This window comes from Balaenoptera musculus, chromosome 7 (genome assembly GCF_009873245.2).
Source record: "Balaenoptera musculus isolate JJ_BM4_2016_0621 chromosome 7, mBalMus1.pri.v3, whole genome shotgun sequence".
Lineage (NCBI taxonomy): Eukaryota > Metazoa > Chordata > Mammalia > Artiodactyla > Balaenopteridae > Balaenoptera > Balaenoptera musculus.
The window spans coordinates 62,685,969-62,707,839 of NC_045791.1; the positions used below are offsets into that span (position 1 = coordinate 62,685,969).

The following is a 21,871-nucleotide window of genomic DNA, read 5'->3' on the forward strand; positions in this document are numbered from 1 at the left end:
TAAATCAATAAAAGACGGGTAATACAAGTCATGGTATTATTTGGAGATCTAACAGTAATTTTCAAGAGTTTCTGGGATTTATTAGAGTTTTGTTTTTTAGAGATTTTTGTTTAAGTCACTAGTGAAGCACCTTCATTCTGATATATTCCTTTTTTAAATTAAGGAAACATTTATGTACAAATCTTAACAGTATAAATCATGAACACACTTGTGTAACTAACACTCAATTAAGATAAAGAACACTTCCATCACCCCCAAAATGTTCCTTTACCCTCTTCTAGTGAATCCTACCCCATATAGGCAGGCCCCCATTGTTCAGATTTCAATCACCATGGATTAATTTTGCCAGTTTTTGAACTTCATATAAAGGGAATCATATAGTATCCATTTTTTTGAGGTTCACTGTGGTTCATATCATTGGTCCATTTCTTATTGTATGACATTCTTTTGTATGACTATACTATGATTTACTTATGCATTTCTATTTTTGATGCACATTTGGACTTTTTCTAATATCGGGCTATCGTAAGTAATACCATTACAACTACTCCTACATAAGACATTTGGTGAGCATAAGCACTAATTTATGTAGGTTATACATCTATGGGTGGACACGCTGGGTCATAGGGGATATTAAGTTTAACTTTAATAGATGCCAACCAGTAGTTTTCCAGATGGATTGTAATGATTTATACTCCCACCATCAATGCCTGAGACTTCCAGTGGCTCCACATCCTCAGTAACACTTAATATTGTCAGTCCTTTTAATTTTAGCCATTCTGGTGAGGACGTAGTGGTATCTCATTGTGCTTTTAATTCGCAATTCTTTGATAAGTAATGAAAATGAGCATACTTGTACGTACTTACTACCCATTTGTGTGTTTTCTTTTATGAGGTGTCTGATCAAATTGGGCTGCTTTTCTTTTTATTATTGATTTGTAGCAGTTCTTTATGCAATATGGTACAAGCCTGTAGCCAGATATTTGTAGTACAAATATTTTCTCTCAGTCTATGGCTTGCCTTTTCTTAATAGTATCTTTGGAAGAGCAGAAGTTTTGAATTTTGCTTTTGTCCACTTCACAAATTTTTTCTTTTATAGGTAGTGCTATATGTGTCTTCACTAAGAAATATTTGCTTACCCCTAAGATTAGAGAGACATTCTCTTGAGTTTTCCTGTAGTAACTTTATAGTTTTGTGTTAAGCCTGTGGTTAATCTTGAATTTAATTTTTATACATGGTACAGGTAGAGGACAGGTAGGTTCCTTTTCTTCCATACATATAATGTGTTGTTCCACTGCTATTTGTGGACTTCCCTTTCCCCATTTAGCTGTTTTGGTGCTTTTGTAGAAAATCAAATGATCGTCTAAGTATGGAACTATTTCTGGAATCACTATTCTATTTTATTGCCTATTTGTCTGTCCCTATGTCAGTAACACACTGCCTTGATTACTGTAGCTTTATACCAAGTTGTGTAATAAGGAAGTATAAGTCCTTCAACTCTTAGTCTTTTTCAAAATTATTTTGGCTATTTTAGATTCTTTTCCATGTAGATTTTAGGATCAGCTTTTCTTTCAGCTTCTATAAAGAAGACTATTGTAATATTTAATAAGGATTGTGTTAAATATATTAAACAATTTTGGAAGAATTGACATCTTGGCAATATTAGATCTTTCAATCCATTAACATAGTATATCGTTCCATTTATATAGGTCTTTAAAATTTTTTTCTCAACAATATTCTGTGGTTTTCTGTATCAAGGTTTTATATGCATTTAATTAATATATTCCCAAATAGTTTACTATTTTTATGCTATTATAAATAATATTGTTTTTAAATTTTCATTTTCAAATTTTTTGCTGCTAGCATACAGAAATACAATTGATTCAACAACCCTGATAAACTCATTTATCAGTTCAAGTAGCTTTTAACAGATTCTTTAAGATTTTCTGTGTAGATGCTCATGTTTCTGGAAATAAGACAGTTTTATTTATTTTTATCCAATCTACTCTTTATTTCCTTTTATTACCTTATTGCACTACCTAGAATTTCAAATGCAATGTTGAATGGAAGTGGTAAGAGTAGACATCCAAATCTTAGAATGAAAGTGTTCAATATTTCACCATGAAGTATTGTTAACTATAGGCACCTTTTGCCAGGTTGAGAGAGGTCTCCTATTTCTAGTTTGCTGAAAGTTTTTATAATAAATGTCTTTTGAATTTTGTCAAATGCTTTTTCTGCAAGTATTGAGATGATAATAGGATATTTCCCCCCCTTTTTTCCTCTTAATATGGTAAAGTACCTAAATGATTTTTGAGTACTAAGTCAATGGAGGTCATGATGTGTACCCTTTTACTATATTGCTGAGTTGGATTTGCTAATATTTTAAGGAATTTTACATCTAGGTTAATGACAGATATGGGTGTACAATTTTCTTAACTTGCAAAGGCTTTGTTAGTTTTTGTCAGGGGTTATATTGACAATTTTCCCTCTTCTTCCATGTCATGAAAGAATTTGTGTAAGACTGGAATTATTTTTTCCTGAAAAGTTTGAGAGAATTCACCCTCTCTCAGCTGAACTGAGAATTAAGAATTGAAATGAGAATTAAGAACTGAAGCCATTTAAGACTGGAATTTTCTTCATGGGAAGAGTTTAAACTACAGTGTTTAAAAACAGATACATGGATATTCAGATTACAATTTTTTTCTTGTGTCTGTTTTGGTAATTTGTATCTTTGAAATAATTTGGTAATTTCATCTGAGTCATTAAATTTATATTGTGTATAACATTCTTTATCCTTTTGATATATATAGATCTACAACGATATCTCTTCTTTCCTTTACAATTTATGCTTTTTTTTTCTCTTTTTGATCCTGCTAGTAATTTTATTTTATTTTTTTTAGAGAACCAACTGTTGCTTTTGTTAATTTTTGCTATTGTTTGTCTTGTTCTATTTCACCGATTTCTGCTTTTATATTTATTACCTCCTTCCATCAACTTATTTTGGTTTAATTTTCTTAACTTTTCTTAGCTTACTTAGTAAGGTAGAAACATAGATAATTGATTTATACGTTCTTTTCTAATATAAACATCTAAAGCCATAAAATTTTCTCTTAGCATTGCTTCAGCTGCATCCCACAAATTTTCATATGTGGTGTTTTCATGGTCATTCAATTAAAAATATTTTAATATTTCTTCTTAACCCAAGAAAAGTCATTTTATCTTTTCCTGGTTCTGCTTTTTTCATCTCTAATGTGAGAATGTTGTTATTAAAGATCTCTAAGTCTATTTTATATTTACCATTGTCTGATGATTGGTTGAGTAACTAAAATTATAATTTTCAATTGGCCATAGCATGCAGCTTGCCTTTAGAATAGAACAGATTTTAACATTTGGTCTTTTATTTTTAAGCACAAAATGTATTAAAATATTTTTTAAAGACATTTATAATGTGAAAATATTTGAATTTCGAAGATGTTACTTAGTAACTTTCTCTAGGACTATGCAACGTTATTTCAAAGTGAAACCATATACCTATTGACGATAGGAGATGAAAACCATAGTCATCTAACTACAGTAATGTATTTGGTCTTTATGTTTTCAGAATAAGTAAAACATTAAAAAATAAAGATTAAAAATAAAGAACAATGTTGAGAAATCAAATAATCTGAAAATACAGAAGTTAAAAAAGAGCTTCTCTAAACGGGACTGCGGCATCATAAATGATGTATCTGATCTTTGTTCCTAGTTCCTGGCACAAAGGTTCAAAAACCCATGAAATTTCCTGAGTGATAGGAGACTCTTTGTTATGCTAATTATGTGACTCATGGCATAAGACCCCTTAGATTGCTTCAGGATAGGGCTGCTCACCAGAGAGACCAATCACACGATTAGAGGGTTGGAATATTGGGGCAGTGTCATCTGGGAGGAAAGGAGGGCTGGAAGTTGAGTTCAATCATATGGGCAATTATTTAATCAGTCATGCCTATGTAATGAATCCCCATAAAAACTCCTGACACCAAAACTCAGTGGCACGTTTTGGTTGGTGAACACATTGATGTGCCAGGAAGGTGACACACCCTGACTTTATGGGGAGAGAGCGTGGAAGCTTCATGTCTGGGACCCTTCCAGACCTTGGCCTATGCACTTCTTCATTTGGCTGTTCCTGAGTTGTATTCTTTATAATAAAACTATAATTGTAAGTAGAGCACTTTCCTGAGTTACTTGGCTCATTTTACTGTAGTACCCCCAGTGGGAGTAGAAACAGAATAAGGACACCATAGAGAAAAAAAACATATACTTGTTGTAGAGAACACTGGTCATTCTCCATATTGATGAAATAAAAATTCACATTTTAAGGCAAGACAAGAAAAATTTAAACATAGTTTTTTGCTCTGCCCATCTGGGCCTCTTCCTTCCCCTCTAGTGTCCATTGTGCATCTGCATTATGCATTAACCAAACCTCCCCAATGGCAGAAATACCTGCTCAATCATAAAGATCAATTTTTTTCCTTCTGGCACCAGCCATGTAACTCCTTAGAAACTAACATTGTTTTTTGCAATCTTGTAAGGGGTCAAGAAGACCCACTGCTCACCTTGTATGTGCAGACATCTTTGGTGCACTTTATGTACAATGCCAATGCATCATTTCCCTTAAAGATAGCGATTGGTGCAAAACAGACTGGTCAGATGACCTGGAGAGATGCTGGGTCACACCTAATGGAAGTTCTTAACTTAAGTACTCAATTATGACCTTAGTACTTGTATTCTGCCTATTTTACAAGATTATTGTTTCTTGCATTACCAAATGTGTGACTGTGATAAAATTAATGATGATTAGGCAACTTGAAACAATTGACCAAATATACAGTTCTATAAGATCAATGATTATAATAGTGTAACTCTAGATATGGGAAGAAGTAACAAGAGGGAACCATTTCCTGAACCATAAGAGACTAGTTTGACAGGCGTTCCAGAGGTTTTTGGCCACTGTTAACAGGGTTTAGTCCAGTAATAGTACATTGAGTGGCCTAACAACGAAATTCTTGCCTAACCTGGGAATGAGTATTCCTAGCGCCATGGACCAAATTGGTCATGAAATGCCTCCCAAATCTTGGTCGAAATTAAGACCTAAAGGTAAGGGATTGTAAAATAAAGAATGTTGCCCACCATCCAGTTCTACAAGAATCAAGTCATTAGGCACTGAAGTTGCTGACTTACAATACACCCTGAAAGGAATTCAGGGTGAAGATCAGGATGTGGTGCTTTGTGCTGGGGGAAAACTGACAGAACTGGCCTCCAGATAGTTAGATATTTTCAGGAGAAATTTCTTGTGAACTTGGATTCTTGCATCTTCCCATACTTAGAAAAGCACTAAAACCATTAACTAAGATGTCTGTTCCTTGTGACTAGCAGCAACCTTCTACTGAGATGTGTACTTGATTGCATGCACCCCTTTTGCCGAAATCACATATATACTGGCCTCCCCCTTTACCTCTTCAGAACAGTTCTCAGAACTCTCTGAGAGACTGTCTCCCAGGTTATAATCTTTATTTTGGCTCAAATAAAATTTTCCATTTCTTTCTTAGATTGGCTATTGATTAATTTTTTGACAATATCCAGGCTTGCTTTTTCACATAACAATAGATTTTTGCAGTTAGGTACATGTTCACCCAGCTAAAAACTATATTTCTCAGCCATCCTTGCAACTATGCATGTATAACTAAATTCTAACCAGCAAGATGTATGCAAAGGTGTTATAAATCCTCCCTTTCTCTTTTTATGATGAAAGCTATTTGCTACCTCTGCAAACCCTAACCCTAACCCTAACCCTAGCATTTTACCTTTTAACAGCAGATAGCAACTCATTTGTTAATTTCTTTCTCTCCTGAGATTGGCATCTGAGATCCAAGACTTGACCCTCTTTAAAACATGTATTATACTGCATAGAATTATTTAATACATTTATTTGAAATAATAAATTCTGCCTGAAGTCCCAAGAATGTGTTGTGGCCAAGTTGGTAATAGCAAGTCACAAGGCCTGGATTCTTTACAGAGAAGATGTATGTCGATATGCACAGTCACTATTTCCAAAAACATTTGCATAGACACAGAACATGAAAGAGGCACCTGTAAGAAAAACTCCTCCATCAGGGCCATGGTCCATCGGTGGTGCAGCTGCCAGGATTTGGCTGGGTGACTGATGTCTGCTGCGTGGAGAATCAGGGACATGGTTTTGGCTTTGTCAAGCCTGTCAAAACAAGGACATGCTCAAATTATCAGAACAAAGTAACCAATTACAGTCTCCTCTGAGTCCAAGCCCACATACCTTTAACATGAAAAAAAAAAAAAAACCTACCCTTCAGGCTGCTGCAAACTGTTTCTTATATTTTTAATTTGCTGGAAGTGACCCGACATGTCTGTAGACAAAACCATTTCAATCACTAGGTTCCGAAGATCCCTGTGGAATCATCAAAAGCAGAAAGGTTTGTTTGGCCCCTTTTTGTTCTCAAGTGAAATATTTCCTTAATATTGAGAATTACATTTTATTTTTTCTAATGGTATGAGCACAAAAGATGCTACATTTTAAATATAAAAGAGCTTACAAGAGTTTGGCTTTAGGATGTTGCCAGGAGAGTGATTTGTGAATGATGCTGTGCAACATCTCCTTTTAAAGAACTGGATGCTTTCCCTCCCACACCTACATCCCTCCCCAACTCATGATTTCTAAATATTATTTTTAGAAATAATAATTAATATCAGAAAGAATCCTAACCAGTTTTAAAGAAAAAACTATTCTAAAGGTAGAATTTGTAATTAAGAAAACCACCACCATTTATTCAGTATTTATTCAATCAAGGCAGTGTTCTAGGTGCTTTTATGTGAGGGGGTACTATTATTTCCCACCAGAGGTGATTGAGCTGTTTGCTAAGTCACACAGCTAGTACATAGCAGAGATAAGATTCACCCCCAAGAGTTCCCACTAGCAAAGCTGACACTTGGATCACTCCACTGTACCAAGCTTCCATCATGAGAACTCCAGAGAAACCAAAGCTGTAAGTGAGCAGGAATTCTCTGTTTAAGCCCTGGGGACCCCGATCCTACATATCATAGACAGAGCTACTGGTACTGTTAAAATTTTAACCAAGACACTGCAAATACGGTGAACATATCACAAAGCCTATGAATGAATAACTCATTCTCACAGTAAGCAGGAGATGAGTAATGCCAGTAAAGGCTTGCATGTTCTACAATTCATTGCTTGCTCAGTACAGATAGGTAAAAAAGTCACTTATACTGGAAATATTTTATTTCATTCTGTGGCCAGTAGAGTAAGCTAAATTACAGGTGTATGGTAAACTTGAATTATGATCTTGTGTCAAAGATATTTTACCTAAAGATGGTATGATTGAATGATTTGTTTTTAAGAACAACCACATATTGGAGATTCTTGCTGAAAATTATGGGTGCTCAATTCAGTTGGATTTTTAGATAGGAGCAATGAGAAAACAATACTCTGATTACTGTTCATGATATTGGACAGCTTGCTTAGAATTCTTTTACCCAAATATTAAGGGAATGGAAGCTATCACAGATAGTTAATACATATTCTCAATTACATTTTTTCTTCTAAATTACGAGATACCCATGTTACAATACCAACTGTACCAAAATATTCATGTTAACTAGGAAAAATGAGACAAAAGTTTTATGAAATCTATAAAATTTAATAAATACTTTGTACTTTGCAGATGTGATGTTAAAAAAAGAGACAACAATAAAAAAAAAAAAAAAAAGAGACAACAGACCCAAAATGGAGTCCTTGTGCTAAGCCCACATCACCAAACCAAGACTTAATACCTCCCCCAGAATTGGAAACTTAAACCAATCAATGTGGAATTACCTAGTCAGCACTAGTGAGGTAATCCACCTTATAGACCCCTGTCATCCCCCAAAGGAAGATGACTTTGCCTGAAACAATCAGCTCCTTGATAGAATAACTTCCTTGTCTTCCTCTTTCTGCTTATAAAAGTCTGCCATTTTGTACAGTTATTTGGAGCTCCTTTTTATTTGCTAGATGGGATGCTGCCCAATTCATGAATTGGGTTGAATAAAGCCAATAAGATTTTTAAAATTTACTCAGTTGAACTTTGTTTTTTAACAGTAATCAATAAATGTTAGATATTATCAATAATCAACTAATATCAATAGGCAAACTAGTACACAAAGGAAATGTTACTTTATTTATACATTTTTCTTGCCAAAATTTAAAAATTACTGCATTTATAGTTACTAAAGTTACTTTAAAAAATAGATTTGCAAACAGAAAACCTACAAACCCTTAAAAAGCTACTCATATTTTATTTTATTTTTTTATTTTTAATTAATTAATTAATTTATTTATTTATTTTTGGCTGTGTTGGGTCTTTGTCACTGCGTGCAGGCTTTCTCTAATTGCAGTGAGCGGGGGCTACTCTTCGTTGCAGTGTGCAGGCTTCTCATTGCCGTGGCTCTTCTTGTTGTGGAGCATGGGCTCTAGACGCGTGGGCTTCAGTAGTTGCGGCACGTGGGCTCAGTAGTTGTGGCACACGGGCTTAGTTGCTCCGCCGCATGTGGGATCTTCCCAGACCAGGGCTTGAACCCCTGTCTCTTGAATTGGCAGGCGGAATCTTAATCACTGAGCCACCAGAGAAGTCCCGCTATCCATATTTTAATTCTTGGTAAAATAATATCAAGTTTATACTAGCAAATAAATCTTTTACAGCTTTTTGGAAACAGTGTTAAATCATATGATAAATCAAATCATAAATCATGTGATATTATAGTATGTCTTAAAAAAATTTGGGAATTCCCTGGCAGTCCAGTGGTTAGGACTTGGTGCTCTCACTGCTGGGGCCACGGGTTCTATCCCCGTTTGGGAAACTAAGATCCTGCAAGCCTTGTGGAGCGGCTGAAAAAAAAATTTTATAAAAACACTCAATTAGGGCTTCCCTGGTGGCGCACTGGTTGAGAATCTGCCTGCCAATGCAGGGGACACGGGTTCGAGCCCTGGTCTGGGAAGATCCCACGTGCTGCGGAGCAACTAGGCCCGTGAGCCACAACTACTGAGCCTGTGCGTCTGGAGCTTGTGCTCCGCAACAAGAGAGGCTGGGATAGTGAGAGGCCCACACTCCGCGATGAAGAGTGGCCCCCGCTCGTCACAACTAGAGAAAGCCCTCGCACAGAAACGAAGACCCAACACAGCCAAAAGTAAATAAATAAATTAATTAAATTTAAAAAAAACAACAACACTCAATTAGGATGTTTTGTACAGTAACTTCTTAGCTACTGTACAAAAATATAAAATATTAGAGGAGTAAATTATGAGAATAAATAATAAAGATGTTAAAGAACGAAGTGTAATAGAAAAAATATCACACTGAAATAGCAACAGAATAACTTCGAGAAGAAAAAAGTTAATTCAAAGGAATAATAAAATTAATAATACAAATGTTGCCTCTGGGAATGATAATCACTGATGAAGAAATAAATTAATACTCTAGATGTAAACAGTCAATCTCTCGGACCTTAGGAAACACCTCTGCACTTGTGTCCTTGCTTCTACCTTTGCCCTTCTATTTTCCACATACCCAGCAGTGGTGTCTTCACAATTAGATCCTGGCCTTCCTAGGTTGGTGACCCAACTGTGCTATTGCTTCCTGTGGTGTAAAATGAGAGGCCTGAATTGGGTTCCCAAAACAAAATGCCTCCTTCCCCTGACTTCAGAGCTTTTTCTACAGTTGCAAAAGTGAGCCCATATTTTTTCCAGCCTTGAAAATCCAGGAAGTTTTAATATTTGGAGAAGTCACCATGGGAAATTAGGGCTTGTTTTAAACCCTGAAATAAACTTTTATTTATTTATTTTAAGGCAGATCTTAATTCCAGGTTACTTCTTTGGACATTTCTTTTCACCTTGATTTAAAGAAAAAAACAAAAACAGAAACAAACCTAAACAACACTTTGATATTTGAATTTGAATAAGAATTTTTTCAGCCCATTAACTGACTTTTAACAAGATCTTAGTTAAAGATAAAGGCTTCCTGTTGTTTTTTTTTTTTCAGTGTAAGTAGGTCCCACAGAAAATTAGGGATATACTTACACTAAAAAATGTCTATGCTTATCTGAAATTTATATTTAACTGGATGTCCTTTATTTTTATTTGCTACATCTGGCAAGCCTATAGTCAAATGGAGGGGATGATGATGACCTGAGGATCAAGAAGAAAGGAGGGAATGTTATGCTGAGTAGTAGGGGTGCATCTTGTTATTTTTCCCTGCATGGCAATAAGCAATACCATTTCACGTAATTTTTTTTTTCTTTTTAAGAAGACAGATGCCTTGGAGAAACATGTAAGATTACCGTTTGCATCTAGGTCATTTTAGTATGTTATATTCATATTTTTTTCCCCAAATAGTGAGTCCTTTGTTTTTTAGAAAATCTAAACACATATAGAAAAGTAATATATGAAGGAATCAGTGTGATGCTAAAATTTTGAATTCATGTAGGACCACATATTGGCACAACTGAGCAGAGCTCCATTCCCGGGAGTATGTAGTTATGTATCTTAAGGTTTTTCTTATGTGGTACATAATCTTATGGATTGGCTATGATGCATATAGAGGTTGAATTGGCCTTGAAATAGTTCAGCTCCATGTAACAGAGTCTGGCTCCTGAACCGTCTTCTAGGCACTAATCATCCTCAGAATCATCCAGTCAAAGGGAACTGAGTTTGTTTTGTGAGTAAAGGATTGACTTTCATCAGTTTTCTTCAGTTTACATCACTTAACTTTTTCCCTAAAATTAAATTTCCTCTAGGTTTCCTCTGAAACTCACCTCCAGTCATCTTTGGATAAATTTACCAGGACATTCATTTCTTCTTCTTGCATAAGTCGATAAGCTGCACTCACATGGTGATTTTCAAGGACGGAGCGATCATTATACAAAATGGCAACATCTGACCTAAGAATTAAAAACAAAATGCCAAGTAGAGGATTTCTTTAGACCTCATGAGTGTCTTTGAAAACTACTCAAGTCATAAGACAAAATATCATCCGTAAAATCCTATAATTAAACATCTAGACTTATGGAAGTAGTTAGTTTCCTTTCTTTTTGTTTTTTACTGTATGATAATTAAAAAAAATAGCATTTATTTTTTAGAGCAGTTTTAGGTTCACAACAAAATTGAGCAGAAGGTACAGAGATTCACCATATACCCTCTGGTCCCCACACATGCATAGCCTCCCCCATTATTAACATCCCCAATCACAGTGGTACACTTGTTGAAATTGATGAATCTACATTGAACATCATTATCACCCAGAGTCCATAGTTTACCTTAAGGGTTTACTCTTAGTGGTGTACATTCTATGGGTTTGGACAAATGTATAACGACATACATCTACCATTGTTGTATCATACAGAGTATTTTCACTGCCCTAGAAATCCTTTGTGATCTGCCAATTCATCCTTCCCTTCCCATCCCCTGAACCCTTGGCAACCCCTGATCTTTTTATTGTTTTCACAGTTTTGCCATTTCCAGAATGTCATATGGTTGGACTCATACAGGATGTAGCCTTTTCAGATTGAATTCTTGAACCTTTTAGTATGCATGTGAGCTACCTTTATATCTTTTCATGGCTTGATAGCTCAATTCTTTTGAGCACTAAATAATATTACATTATCTGGATGTATCACAGTTTATTTATCCACTCACCTACTGAATGACATCTTGGTTGCTTTTAAGTTTTGGCAATTATGAATAAAGCTGCTATAAACACCTTTGTGCAGGTTTTCGTGTGGACATAAGTTTTCAGCTCTGTTGGGTAAATACCAAGGAGAGTGATTGCTGGCTCACATGGTAAGAGCATGCTTAGTTTTTTAAGAAACCACCAAACTGACTTCCAATACGGCTGTACCATTTTGCATTCTTTTTTTTTTTTTTTATTTGTTTATTTATTTATTTTTGGCTGTGTTGGGTCTTCGTTTCTGTGCGAGGGCTTTCTCTAGTTGTGGCGAGCGGGGGCCACTCTTCATCACGGTGCACGGGCCTCTCACTATCGCAGCCTCTCCTGTTGCGGAGCACAGGCTCCAGACGTGCAGGCTCAGTAGTTGTGGCTCACGGGCCCAGTTGCTCCGCAGCATGTGGGATCCTCCTAGACCAGGGCTCGAACCCGTGTCCTCTGCATTGGCAGGCAGATTTTCAACCGCTGTGCCACCAGGGAAGCCCCCATTTTGCATTCTTATCAGCAATGCATGAGAGTTCCTGTTGATCTACATCCTTACTAGCATTTGGTGTTGTCAATGTTCTGGATTTTGGCCTTTCTAAAAGATGTGTAGTGATATCTCGTTGTTTAATTTGCATTTCCCTGATGACATATAATATGGAGCATCTTTGCGTAAGCTAATTTGCCATCTGTATATCTTCTTTGGTGAGGTATCTGTTAAGGACCATTTTTAAATCAGTTTCTTTATTTTCTTATTGTTGAGTGTTAAGACTTCTTTATATATTTTGCACAATAGTCCTTTATCAGATGTATCTTTTGCAAATATTTTCTCCTACTCTTCGGTTGATCTTGTAATTCTCTTGATATTGCCTTTCATAAAGCATAAATTTTTAATTTTAATGAGGTCCAGCTTATCAGTTATTTCTTTCAAGAACTGTGCTTTGGTGTTGTATTGAAAAAGTCATTGCCACGCCTAAGATCATCTAGATTTTCTCCTATGTTACCGTCTAGAAGTTTTAGAGTTTTGCATTTTACATTTAGGTCTATCATACATTTTGAGTTAATTTTTATGAAGAGTGTAAGGTTTGTGTCCAGATTCATTTTTTTGCATGTGGATGTCTAGTTGTTCCAGCACCATTTGTTGAAGAGACTATCTTTGCTCCATTGTATGGCATTTGCTCATTTGTTAAAGATCAGTGGAATGTATTTATGTAAGTGCATTTCTGAGCTCTCTATTCTGCTCCATTGACCTATTTGTCTGTTCTTTTGCCAGTACCATACTGTCTTGTTTACTGTAGACTTATAGTAAATCTAGAAGTTGGATTGTGTCAATTCTCCAGCTTTGTTCTCTCCTTCAGTGTTGAGTTGGCTGTTCTGGGTCTTTTTGCCTCTCCATATAAACATTAAATCTGCTTGCTGATATACACAAAATAACTTGCTGGTATTTTTATTGGGATTGCATTAAGTCTATAGATCAAGTTGAGAAGAACTGACTTCTTGACAATATTGAGTTTTCCTATCCATGAACATGGAATATCTCTTCATTTATGTAGTTCTTCTTTGAATTCTTTCATCAGAGTTTTGTAGTTTGCCTTATATACATCTTGTATATTTTGTTAGATTTATACCCAAGTATTTCAATTTTTGGATGCTAATGTAAATGATATTTTACATTATTGAATTTTAGTTTTAAATTTTTTAAATAAAATTTTAATTAAATTTTGACTTCAAATTCCACTTGCTCACTGCCAGTATATATGAAAGTGACTGAGTTTTGTGTATTAACCTTGTATCATGAAAATTTGCTATTTGCTATAATTGCTTATTAGTTCTAGAAGTATTTTGGTTGAGTTTTTGGATTTTCTACATAGACCATCATGTCATCTATGAACAAAGACAGTTTTGTCTTCCTTCCCAACTTGTATAATATGATATTGAAAAGCAGTAGAGAGGGGGGACATCTTTGCCTTATTCCTGATCTTAGTGGGAAAGCTTCGAGTTTCTCACTGTTAAGTATGATGTTAACTGTAGGTTTTTTGTGATATTCTTTGTCAGGTTGAGGAAGTTTCTCTCTATTCCTAATTTACTGAATATTTTTATCATGAATAGCTATTGGATTATGGCCAGTGCTTTTTCTGCATCTTGATATGATTGTGTGTTTTTTTCTTTAGCCTATTGATATGATGGGTTACCTCAATTGAATTTTAAATGTCAAACCTAGGCATAAATCCCACTTGGTCATGTGCCTAGTCTCCTTGTATTATCATAATTTAAATGTATTTATGCCTTTTCATTTCAATTTATAATCCAGATGCCTGCAAGATCTAGATATGACAAAGAGAGAGAGAAAAAAATCACCTAACATCCTCATTTAATCAGTGAATGAACCGACCCTTTTGTACCTATTCTATATAGTTGATTACCACCCTTATTCCCTTGGACTAAAATTACTTTGGGTAGAAGGCAGAGGGGATGTTAAAAATCATTTGGTCTATTTATGATTCTGTTTTTTTCTCTTATTATGCTGTAATTCAATTTGAGTATTATAGGTCCTCTAGCATTAAACTGGGAAAACCATTTTGTAAAACAAAACTTAAACTGTATGTTTCACCACCAATTTATAATGGGCATTATATTTTAAAATGATGAATTCATCAAGGGAAGGCTTTTATTTCTCACCTGTTTGTATTTTCATATCATTTGATCATCAAATAAAGTACTTAAGTTGCACTATTGAAATTGGTATTCTAGCATAAAGTGTGAAATATTCCAAGTGTTCTCAAATCTGTATAATTGAGCCCTTGCTTTTTCTTCCTCTATCCCCTTAAGTTGCCAGATCATTTTGCAAGTGTGGAATGGAAGCAGAGCTACTATGTTCAGTGCAGTGTCCCATGCATATAAGTTGGCAACTTGCAGGTAGGCAGTAAAAATAGCACCAAAGGAAAGTCAAGGTGCAACCTGTAACAATTTTGCTACCACTTTCACCAACACCCAACACACTCCTCTCACTTTTCCTTCCTCCTGGTAGACACATATTCTGTCAGCACTAAAAATGTCTCACTAAGACTATTTCAGGCTTTTCAGTGGGTAGCGATCTAGCACTGACCTTAGCACTGAAAATTTACCAAAGAGTAGACAATGACAAATAAAAGAAAGAACTAAGAAATCTGGCTTCTGTAGCAAGCAACCTATTTGAGATCTGTATCTAATAGTCTGGTGGATAAACCTAGCTTGATTATTAATCCAACATAGGGGAAATGACCTATTAGGCAGTGGAATAATTACTTCCTCTTTTGTTCCTAGCACTATCATAAAAGTAGAATAACATATGTAGCTAGCTAATAGCGTATAACCCCAAAATAGATTTTCTTTTAATCATCCCAGCCTTGGCCTAAAAATTTTATTATCAATAATCATAGCTCGATACACAGAAAACTGAACTAGGAGAGCATATATGCAATCCTTGTTTGAGAGAAAATTAAATAGATCTTGTCCAAGTATCTCCAGAAATTTGCTGAGATCATGGGGAAAACTGTGATTTGCAAATCACATATTTTGTATCATACAATCTCAAATCTAGCCATGGCAGTTTTGCCAGGGTTATTGCATGATGTGGCTCTAAGTGTCACTATTTCTTCCTTTCAGCAACAAGCAAAGATGTGTTTTTTAACCAGATTTAATTGTAGCAAATTATGTGCGATTTTGTCTCATAAATCCAATAGGACGCTGAGAATACAGAATGGTCTTAATGTTTGAGATAATCTTTGACTGCTATGGAAAGAACAAGATTCTAAGCAATACCCAGTGTCCATGGTTACATGTAGCTTGGCATTTTCTTTTCACAAAGAGGAAATTATTCCTATTTATTTACACTTTCAAGGATTGTATGAATTATAATGTCTGTATTGAACTCAAATCTAGCCTTGCACTATGTTTTAAATTATTTTTCAGTCATTTTGCATTATCCAGTAAGTAGGTTTCCATATTAGAAAAGCAACTCTAAATCCAAGTAACAATGAATAATATAAAATATGATAGAATTATTGATATCAGTAACATAAAACCAATATATCCTTGGACAAAATGTGAAGCCAATAATTTCAAAAAGCACATCATATTGTTGCATTTGTGATCATTACAACTTTTTTGTTGATAAAATGTTCATGTTCTTGTAGAATTAATCCATTAAATAATTGATCCTGATAGACAATGTATAAGAAAATAAGTAAAACTAGACCTTCCCCCAGTTTTTATACAGAGCTTCTTAATATAAAATGGTAAAAAGTGTATTCTTCTTCATCCTCCTCCTCTCTCTCCTCTTTCTCCTCCTTCTTTTCTCCATCTCCTTTTCCTTCTCTGCAGTCTAAAGTATAAAGTAGATTAGGACTCTTCATCCAGTTGTAAATAAATGGTAAAAGGAGAAATCTAGAAGTGATAATTTAATATTGCTGCTGGAGGCCAGTCCATTGCCTTTACTTTTCAAAATAGAAAGAGCAAGAAATATTTATTGGAAGCAAATCACTTGCTCCCTTCTCCAATTCCTAAAACTGTGGTCCTACACTGGACCCAGCTCAGTAATGAGCTGTTTTTAATTAAAATCTCACTTATTATGAATTTGGTGGATATAGAAGAGCCTTTGCTAAGCAAAAATTATCTGCATAGTTTACCTTTCCTTTGATGTTTAACACAAATGAAAACAGGGCATTTCTATACTCTACAAATGTGTAGGTTAATAACATCCCTGCTGTACAACCAGACTTCAAGGTCTTCCTTTTCACTTTATGCTCTGTCAATCTGGGAGACTCTAGGAATAGACAGAATGCTTTCCCCAACATTTCATTGTTTGAATTTCAACTCTCCCTCTGTCTCTGCCAAGGGGCCATAATTTTCAAGTCCATCCATTTAAGGCTGTAAAAGATTGACTGTTATATGTCTGTCTCTGCCCATGGGAGCAGAGTTATGTAAATAGACTGGATTGAGAGTAAGTGTCCCTCATCTCAGCTTCTCAACCCTGCTATTGCCATCAGCTGACTATGTGCATATAGTTAGGTAATTTCACCTATTAAGATCTTTGTTTTCTTTTCTTAGACTGTGAGGCTTAGACCAGATGATCTATAATGTGGATCTCAGTCACTGTAGGATCCCTTGAAGCTCTAAAATGTTCAGTATTTTAATAAAATGTTCCACGCTCCCCACATCAAAACAACAAATTCCTATAGCTGGAAAATCAATTTTTAGAAATATTGCTCTTAAAATACAAATGAACAGACCACACAAAAACCTGCACATGAACATTTATGGCAGCTTTTTCATAAATGCCAAAATTTGGAGGAAACCAAGACATCCTTCAATAGTTGAATACGTGAACTCTGGTACATCCATGCAATGGAATATTATTCAGCAGTAAAAAGAAATGAGCTATCAAGTCATGAAAAGACATAGAGGAACCTTAAATGCATATTGTTAAGTGGAAGAAGCCAGTTTGAAAAGGCTTCATACTGCATGATTTCGAATACATGACATTTTGGAAAAGGCAAAACTAGATATCTTAACAAGATCAGTGATTGCCATGGGTAAAGGGGGAAGGAGGGAGGGAGGAATGAAAAGATGAAGCTCAGGGGACTTTTTAGGGCAGTGAAACTATTGCGGATGATACTATAATGGTGGATACATGGCATTATACATTTGTAAAGCCCATAAAATGTATAACACAAACAGTAAACCAAAATGCAGGCTATAGATTTTAGCTAATAATAATGTATCAATATTGGTTCATCGATTGTAACAAATGTACCACACCTGATGCAAGATGTTAACACTAGGTGAAACTGTGGGGTTGGGGAAGGAGTATGTGGAAACTCTGTACTTTCTGTTCAATTTTGTTTTATTTAATTTTATTTATTTATTTATTTATGGCTGTGTTGGGTCTTCGTTTCTATGCGAGGGCTTTTCTCTAGTTGCGGCAAGTGGGGGCCACTCTTCATCGCGGTGCGTGGGCCTCTCACTATCGCGGCCTCTCTTGTTGCGGAGCACAGGCTCCAGATGCGCAGGCTCAGTAATTGTGGCTCACGGGCCTAGTTGCTCCGCGGCATGTGGGATCTTCCCAGACTAGGGCTCGAACCCGTGTCCCCTGCATTGGCAGGCAGATTCTCAACCACTGTGCCACCAGGGAAGCCCTCTGTTCAATTTTTATGTAAACCTAAATCTACTCTAAGGAATAAAGTCTATTAATTTTAAAAAAATGAACAAACAAAAAATAACTGGGTTTAGTTTTCCCTCAACAAGAATAGAGAGCTCTACAGTAGTTCCAGAAAGAAACCAGTCTCTCGACTTACATCTCCATCTTAAGCATCTCTGACTAGTGAAAGACATAGAAATTCAGGATCCTATGTAAACAAGTGAATTGGATCCTGATGGGTCTTAAACCAAATTCTGTTTCCCGGGTACTGAAATCTCTTTGCAGCCAAAAAGAGCTTAGAGCCCCTTTCTATTATGGACTGAATCGTGTTCCCCAAAATTTATATGTTTATAGTCCTAACCCCAGTACCTTAGAATGTGACTGTATTTGGAGACAAGGCCTTTAAAGAGATAATTAATGTTAAAAGAGGTCAAAGGGTGGACCCTAATCCAATATGACTGATGTCTTATAAGAAGAGGAAGAGACCCTGAGGTATGTTCAAGCACAGAAAAAAGGTCATGTGAGGACACAGCAAAAAGTCAGCCATCTGCAAGCCAAGGGGAGAGACCTCAGAAGAAACCAAACTTGCTAACACTTTGATCTTGCATGTCCAGTCTTCAGAACTGTGAGAAAATGTCTGTTATTTAAACCACCCAATCTGTAGTATTATGTAATATTCCTAACAGACTAATACACCTCTACTCTGGTATTTTGATTCTAATAACTGCCATTATCACCATAATTAAAAATCCAATTTTCTAATTATTTTAAATTTAATATTGCATGCTAACCTGGAAATAAGATTTCTTTGATCTTTAGATTTTTTTTCAGAAGTGGAACTTCATTACTTTCAAATATATAATGACACCAGACTGATGCCGTGAACAATAATGTTGTAAGATTTGTCCCAGTGAATAAATGTCTGACTTGTGTGATAGTTTAGTGCAAGTTCTGGGCAAAGAAAAATTATCTTATACATTTTTATGTTCTTTAAATTGCTAAATATGCCACCAAAATACAAGATTCTTGATAAATAAGAATTGCTGATTGAGGTGTTTCAAGCTTAAGGCATTTTGTTAAAATCCATTCTTATTACACATCTTCATTATTATTTTGAAATCCTCTTAAAAATAAGTAATATTCAGAAAAATAAATTTCAAGTTTTAACTTAGAAAAGTTAATCCTTTACCTAACTTACCTTGTCTGAATATGAAAATTGTTTGTAGTTCCCGTATGCTCATAATCATGAATGGCAGCAGCAAAGACCATTGCTAAAATTTCCAGTTCAGTGAGCCAGTGCTATTAAATTAAACAAAGATTCCATCATATCAAAAAGCAGAGTCAATGTTGTCTTTCTACAAAATAAATATTTTCATTGTACACAGTATAAATCAATATATAAAATTGTTATATGAATTTTAAATAATTTTTTCCCTATTTTACCTCCATTAATTGTGCATAATGGATTCTTCATGAGGCTGATGATTGTTTCATGGCTTGTTAAGTTAAAAATTCAGACATTATAATTTTCCTTGCTAATTGGAAAAGAAGTAATTTTCTATGATTTAAAAGGTGAACTCTAAATGGATTTTGAATTTACAGCCTTACCAATTTGGGTTCTCATGAAATCATTTCAGTTTAGTGATTTTTAACATATTAACTCATACAACACTAAAATGTCTTTTAGCACAACTTTTGTAGAAGACCCTACTATTAGAAAATTTTCCATCTGTGAGTTGAAAATATTCACTTTGGTCATTAGAGAAACTGAACTTAGTTTTTATGTTTAGAGATTTAGAAGAGTTTCCAAGAATTTATCAAGTTTGTTCTTCATGATACATATATTCTATGACTATACAATTAAACTTAATAGCAATGAAAGAATAAATGCTTTCACATAAAATCCAGAGCACTGATTCATATACATTGAGTTTTTTGTTGTTGTTATCAAGTGGATGGTTTTAATAAAATTTCTCTACTGTTATAAGTCCATTTAGGTAATTTGATAGTTTATTCATTACTCACATTTTGCATAACACTTTAACTGCATTGTTCAATATGATAATCACATATGACTATTTAAATTAAAAATAAATAAAATTAAGTTCACTTTTTCAGTTGCAGTGGCCACATTTCAACTGCTCAATAGTGGCAAGTGGTTATCTTATAGAACAGTACAGATACAAAATATTTCCATCACCACAGGAAGTTCTGTTGGAGAGTGCTGTAAGTAGGTGGTACTTGATGGTAAGAATGGAGGATCCAAAGTGATGTGGAACTTGCTCTTAGTGGTTTTATGCCATACACTTGAAACAAAGACCTTGCACAAAGCAGCAGAAAAATATAAAGTACATGCATACTTGATGAAAACTCACAGAATAGAAGGGCAGATAGGACATCTATTTGGTGGCAGTGGATCTTGGAAGAAGGTGGACAAAGATTGGTAGCTAAATGCAAGGTTGGGAACACAGAGATTCTAAATAGAAAGAGTAAATATGGAATGATACTATAGAGGCCTGTACGGAAATTGAATTGCTAATAGTACAATTGTGTTGGAGAGTCAAGTTAAGTGAGATTGAAGGTGGAGTATGGGAAGGAATTGATAAGCTACCTTGATTAGAGCTGATGAATTAAGATTTTGAATAAAAGGCAACAGGAAGACACTGTAGGTCCATGGGTCTAACAGTGGAGGTGACACTGTTGAGTCTCATGGTTGCTAAAGGCACAGTCTTATGCATCTTTGCTCCTTTCATATAACCCATCATAGTATTTGGCACATAGTAGGAACTTGACATTTGTCTGTTGAATTGAATTTCACTAGTTTTGCATTTGGAGGAGGTAATAGGGAATAGTGGAAAGAGACTGTGGCATCAGAGAATCCTGATTTTAAGCCTTTGTTAATCCTCAGGCAATCAAGCTATTTACCCTCTTAGGCACAGTTTCCATGAAAATAGAATTAGTGATCATTCCCATGTGGACTTTAAAAGAAATTTAAAGTTGATGTATGTGCTGTGCCTATTACAAGTCTTAATATACAGTAAAATACAGAATAAATGGCATTTTACTGAACTTATTACTTTAAATACATTGTTTAAGGTATTGAATCTGGAAAATAATAATGAGTTAACATATCTTTAGTGATTGCAATTCAAGAATAAATGCCTCACAGTTGGATGACTGAAGCAGAAATGATTTTTAGAACTAAGGAGAGTTGATATAACTAGCTGCACTGTGTTTATAGGTGCATTTAATGGTGAGTCATTAAAAGGAAGGAAATTACCTCATTAAAGGCCTATATTACGGCTGAACTGGGACTGAGCCTCCAACGTCCCCACTGAGACTGTGGAATTAAACACCATGAACTGAATAGCAATTGAAGTTAAACCAGATTTTGTAACCCCAGAAATCCGTTGTTTTAATAAAGAAAATTGTTATTAGAAAAAAAATCACCTATTTTCTTAAGTATTTCCTATTGGTCATATTTAAGATTTACAGACTTACCTGTGATTTTTAAAAAGCAATATTCTATATCCACTACGATAATATAGAATATGAAGCTGCAATTGTAAAATAATTAAATTAGGAAATAAGAGATGAATTTTAATTATAGATTATCTCATAAGTATTTAAAATTATTATCTTCATAACTGTCAAAATTGATTATACATGTTTCCTGTTTTTAGTCTCATTAATCTCTGCCTCCTATAAATAGTACTTCCTTCATCAATTCATCTTAATTATTGTCACAGTATAGTCTTAACAATTAAGTTTACATTATAAACTAGTTTGGGAAGAGAGAAACATTGAACATTCACACTTAATTGAAAAATACATCTATTTCATATTAGTGAAAGTAGAATTGGGAGCTGATTTTTATGTCCTTAGTTGACAATTCATTTTACACTGGTGTTGAATGAGAATTCTAACTCAGAAA

The 21,871-nt window shown here is 34.9% G+C and overlaps 1 protein-coding gene across 3 annotated transcripts in view; it reads right to left on the reverse strand.

Moving 5' to 3' along the window:
- Window positions 1–21,871, reverse strand: part of PDE1A (phosphodiesterase 1A) — a 358,722-nt gene that overhangs the window by 52,079 nt on the left and 284,772 nt on the right. For 2 of the 3 annotated variants that reach the window (XM_036859050.1, XM_036859051.1), the window contains 4 exons: window positions 19,136–19,236; window positions 10,870–10,995; window positions 6,356–6,457; window positions 6,127–6,247 (listed from right to left, as the gene is read on the reverse strand). In XM_036859050.1, the coding sequence (XP_036714945.1) occupies window positions 6,127–6,247; window positions 6,356–6,457; window positions 10,870–10,995; window positions 19,136–19,236 (450 nt within the window). The remainder of the gene's footprint in view (window positions 1–6,126; window positions 6,248–6,355; window positions 6,458–10,869; window positions 10,996–19,135; window positions 19,237–21,871) is intronic. The other variant, XM_036859052.1, reaches the window with a different exon arrangement.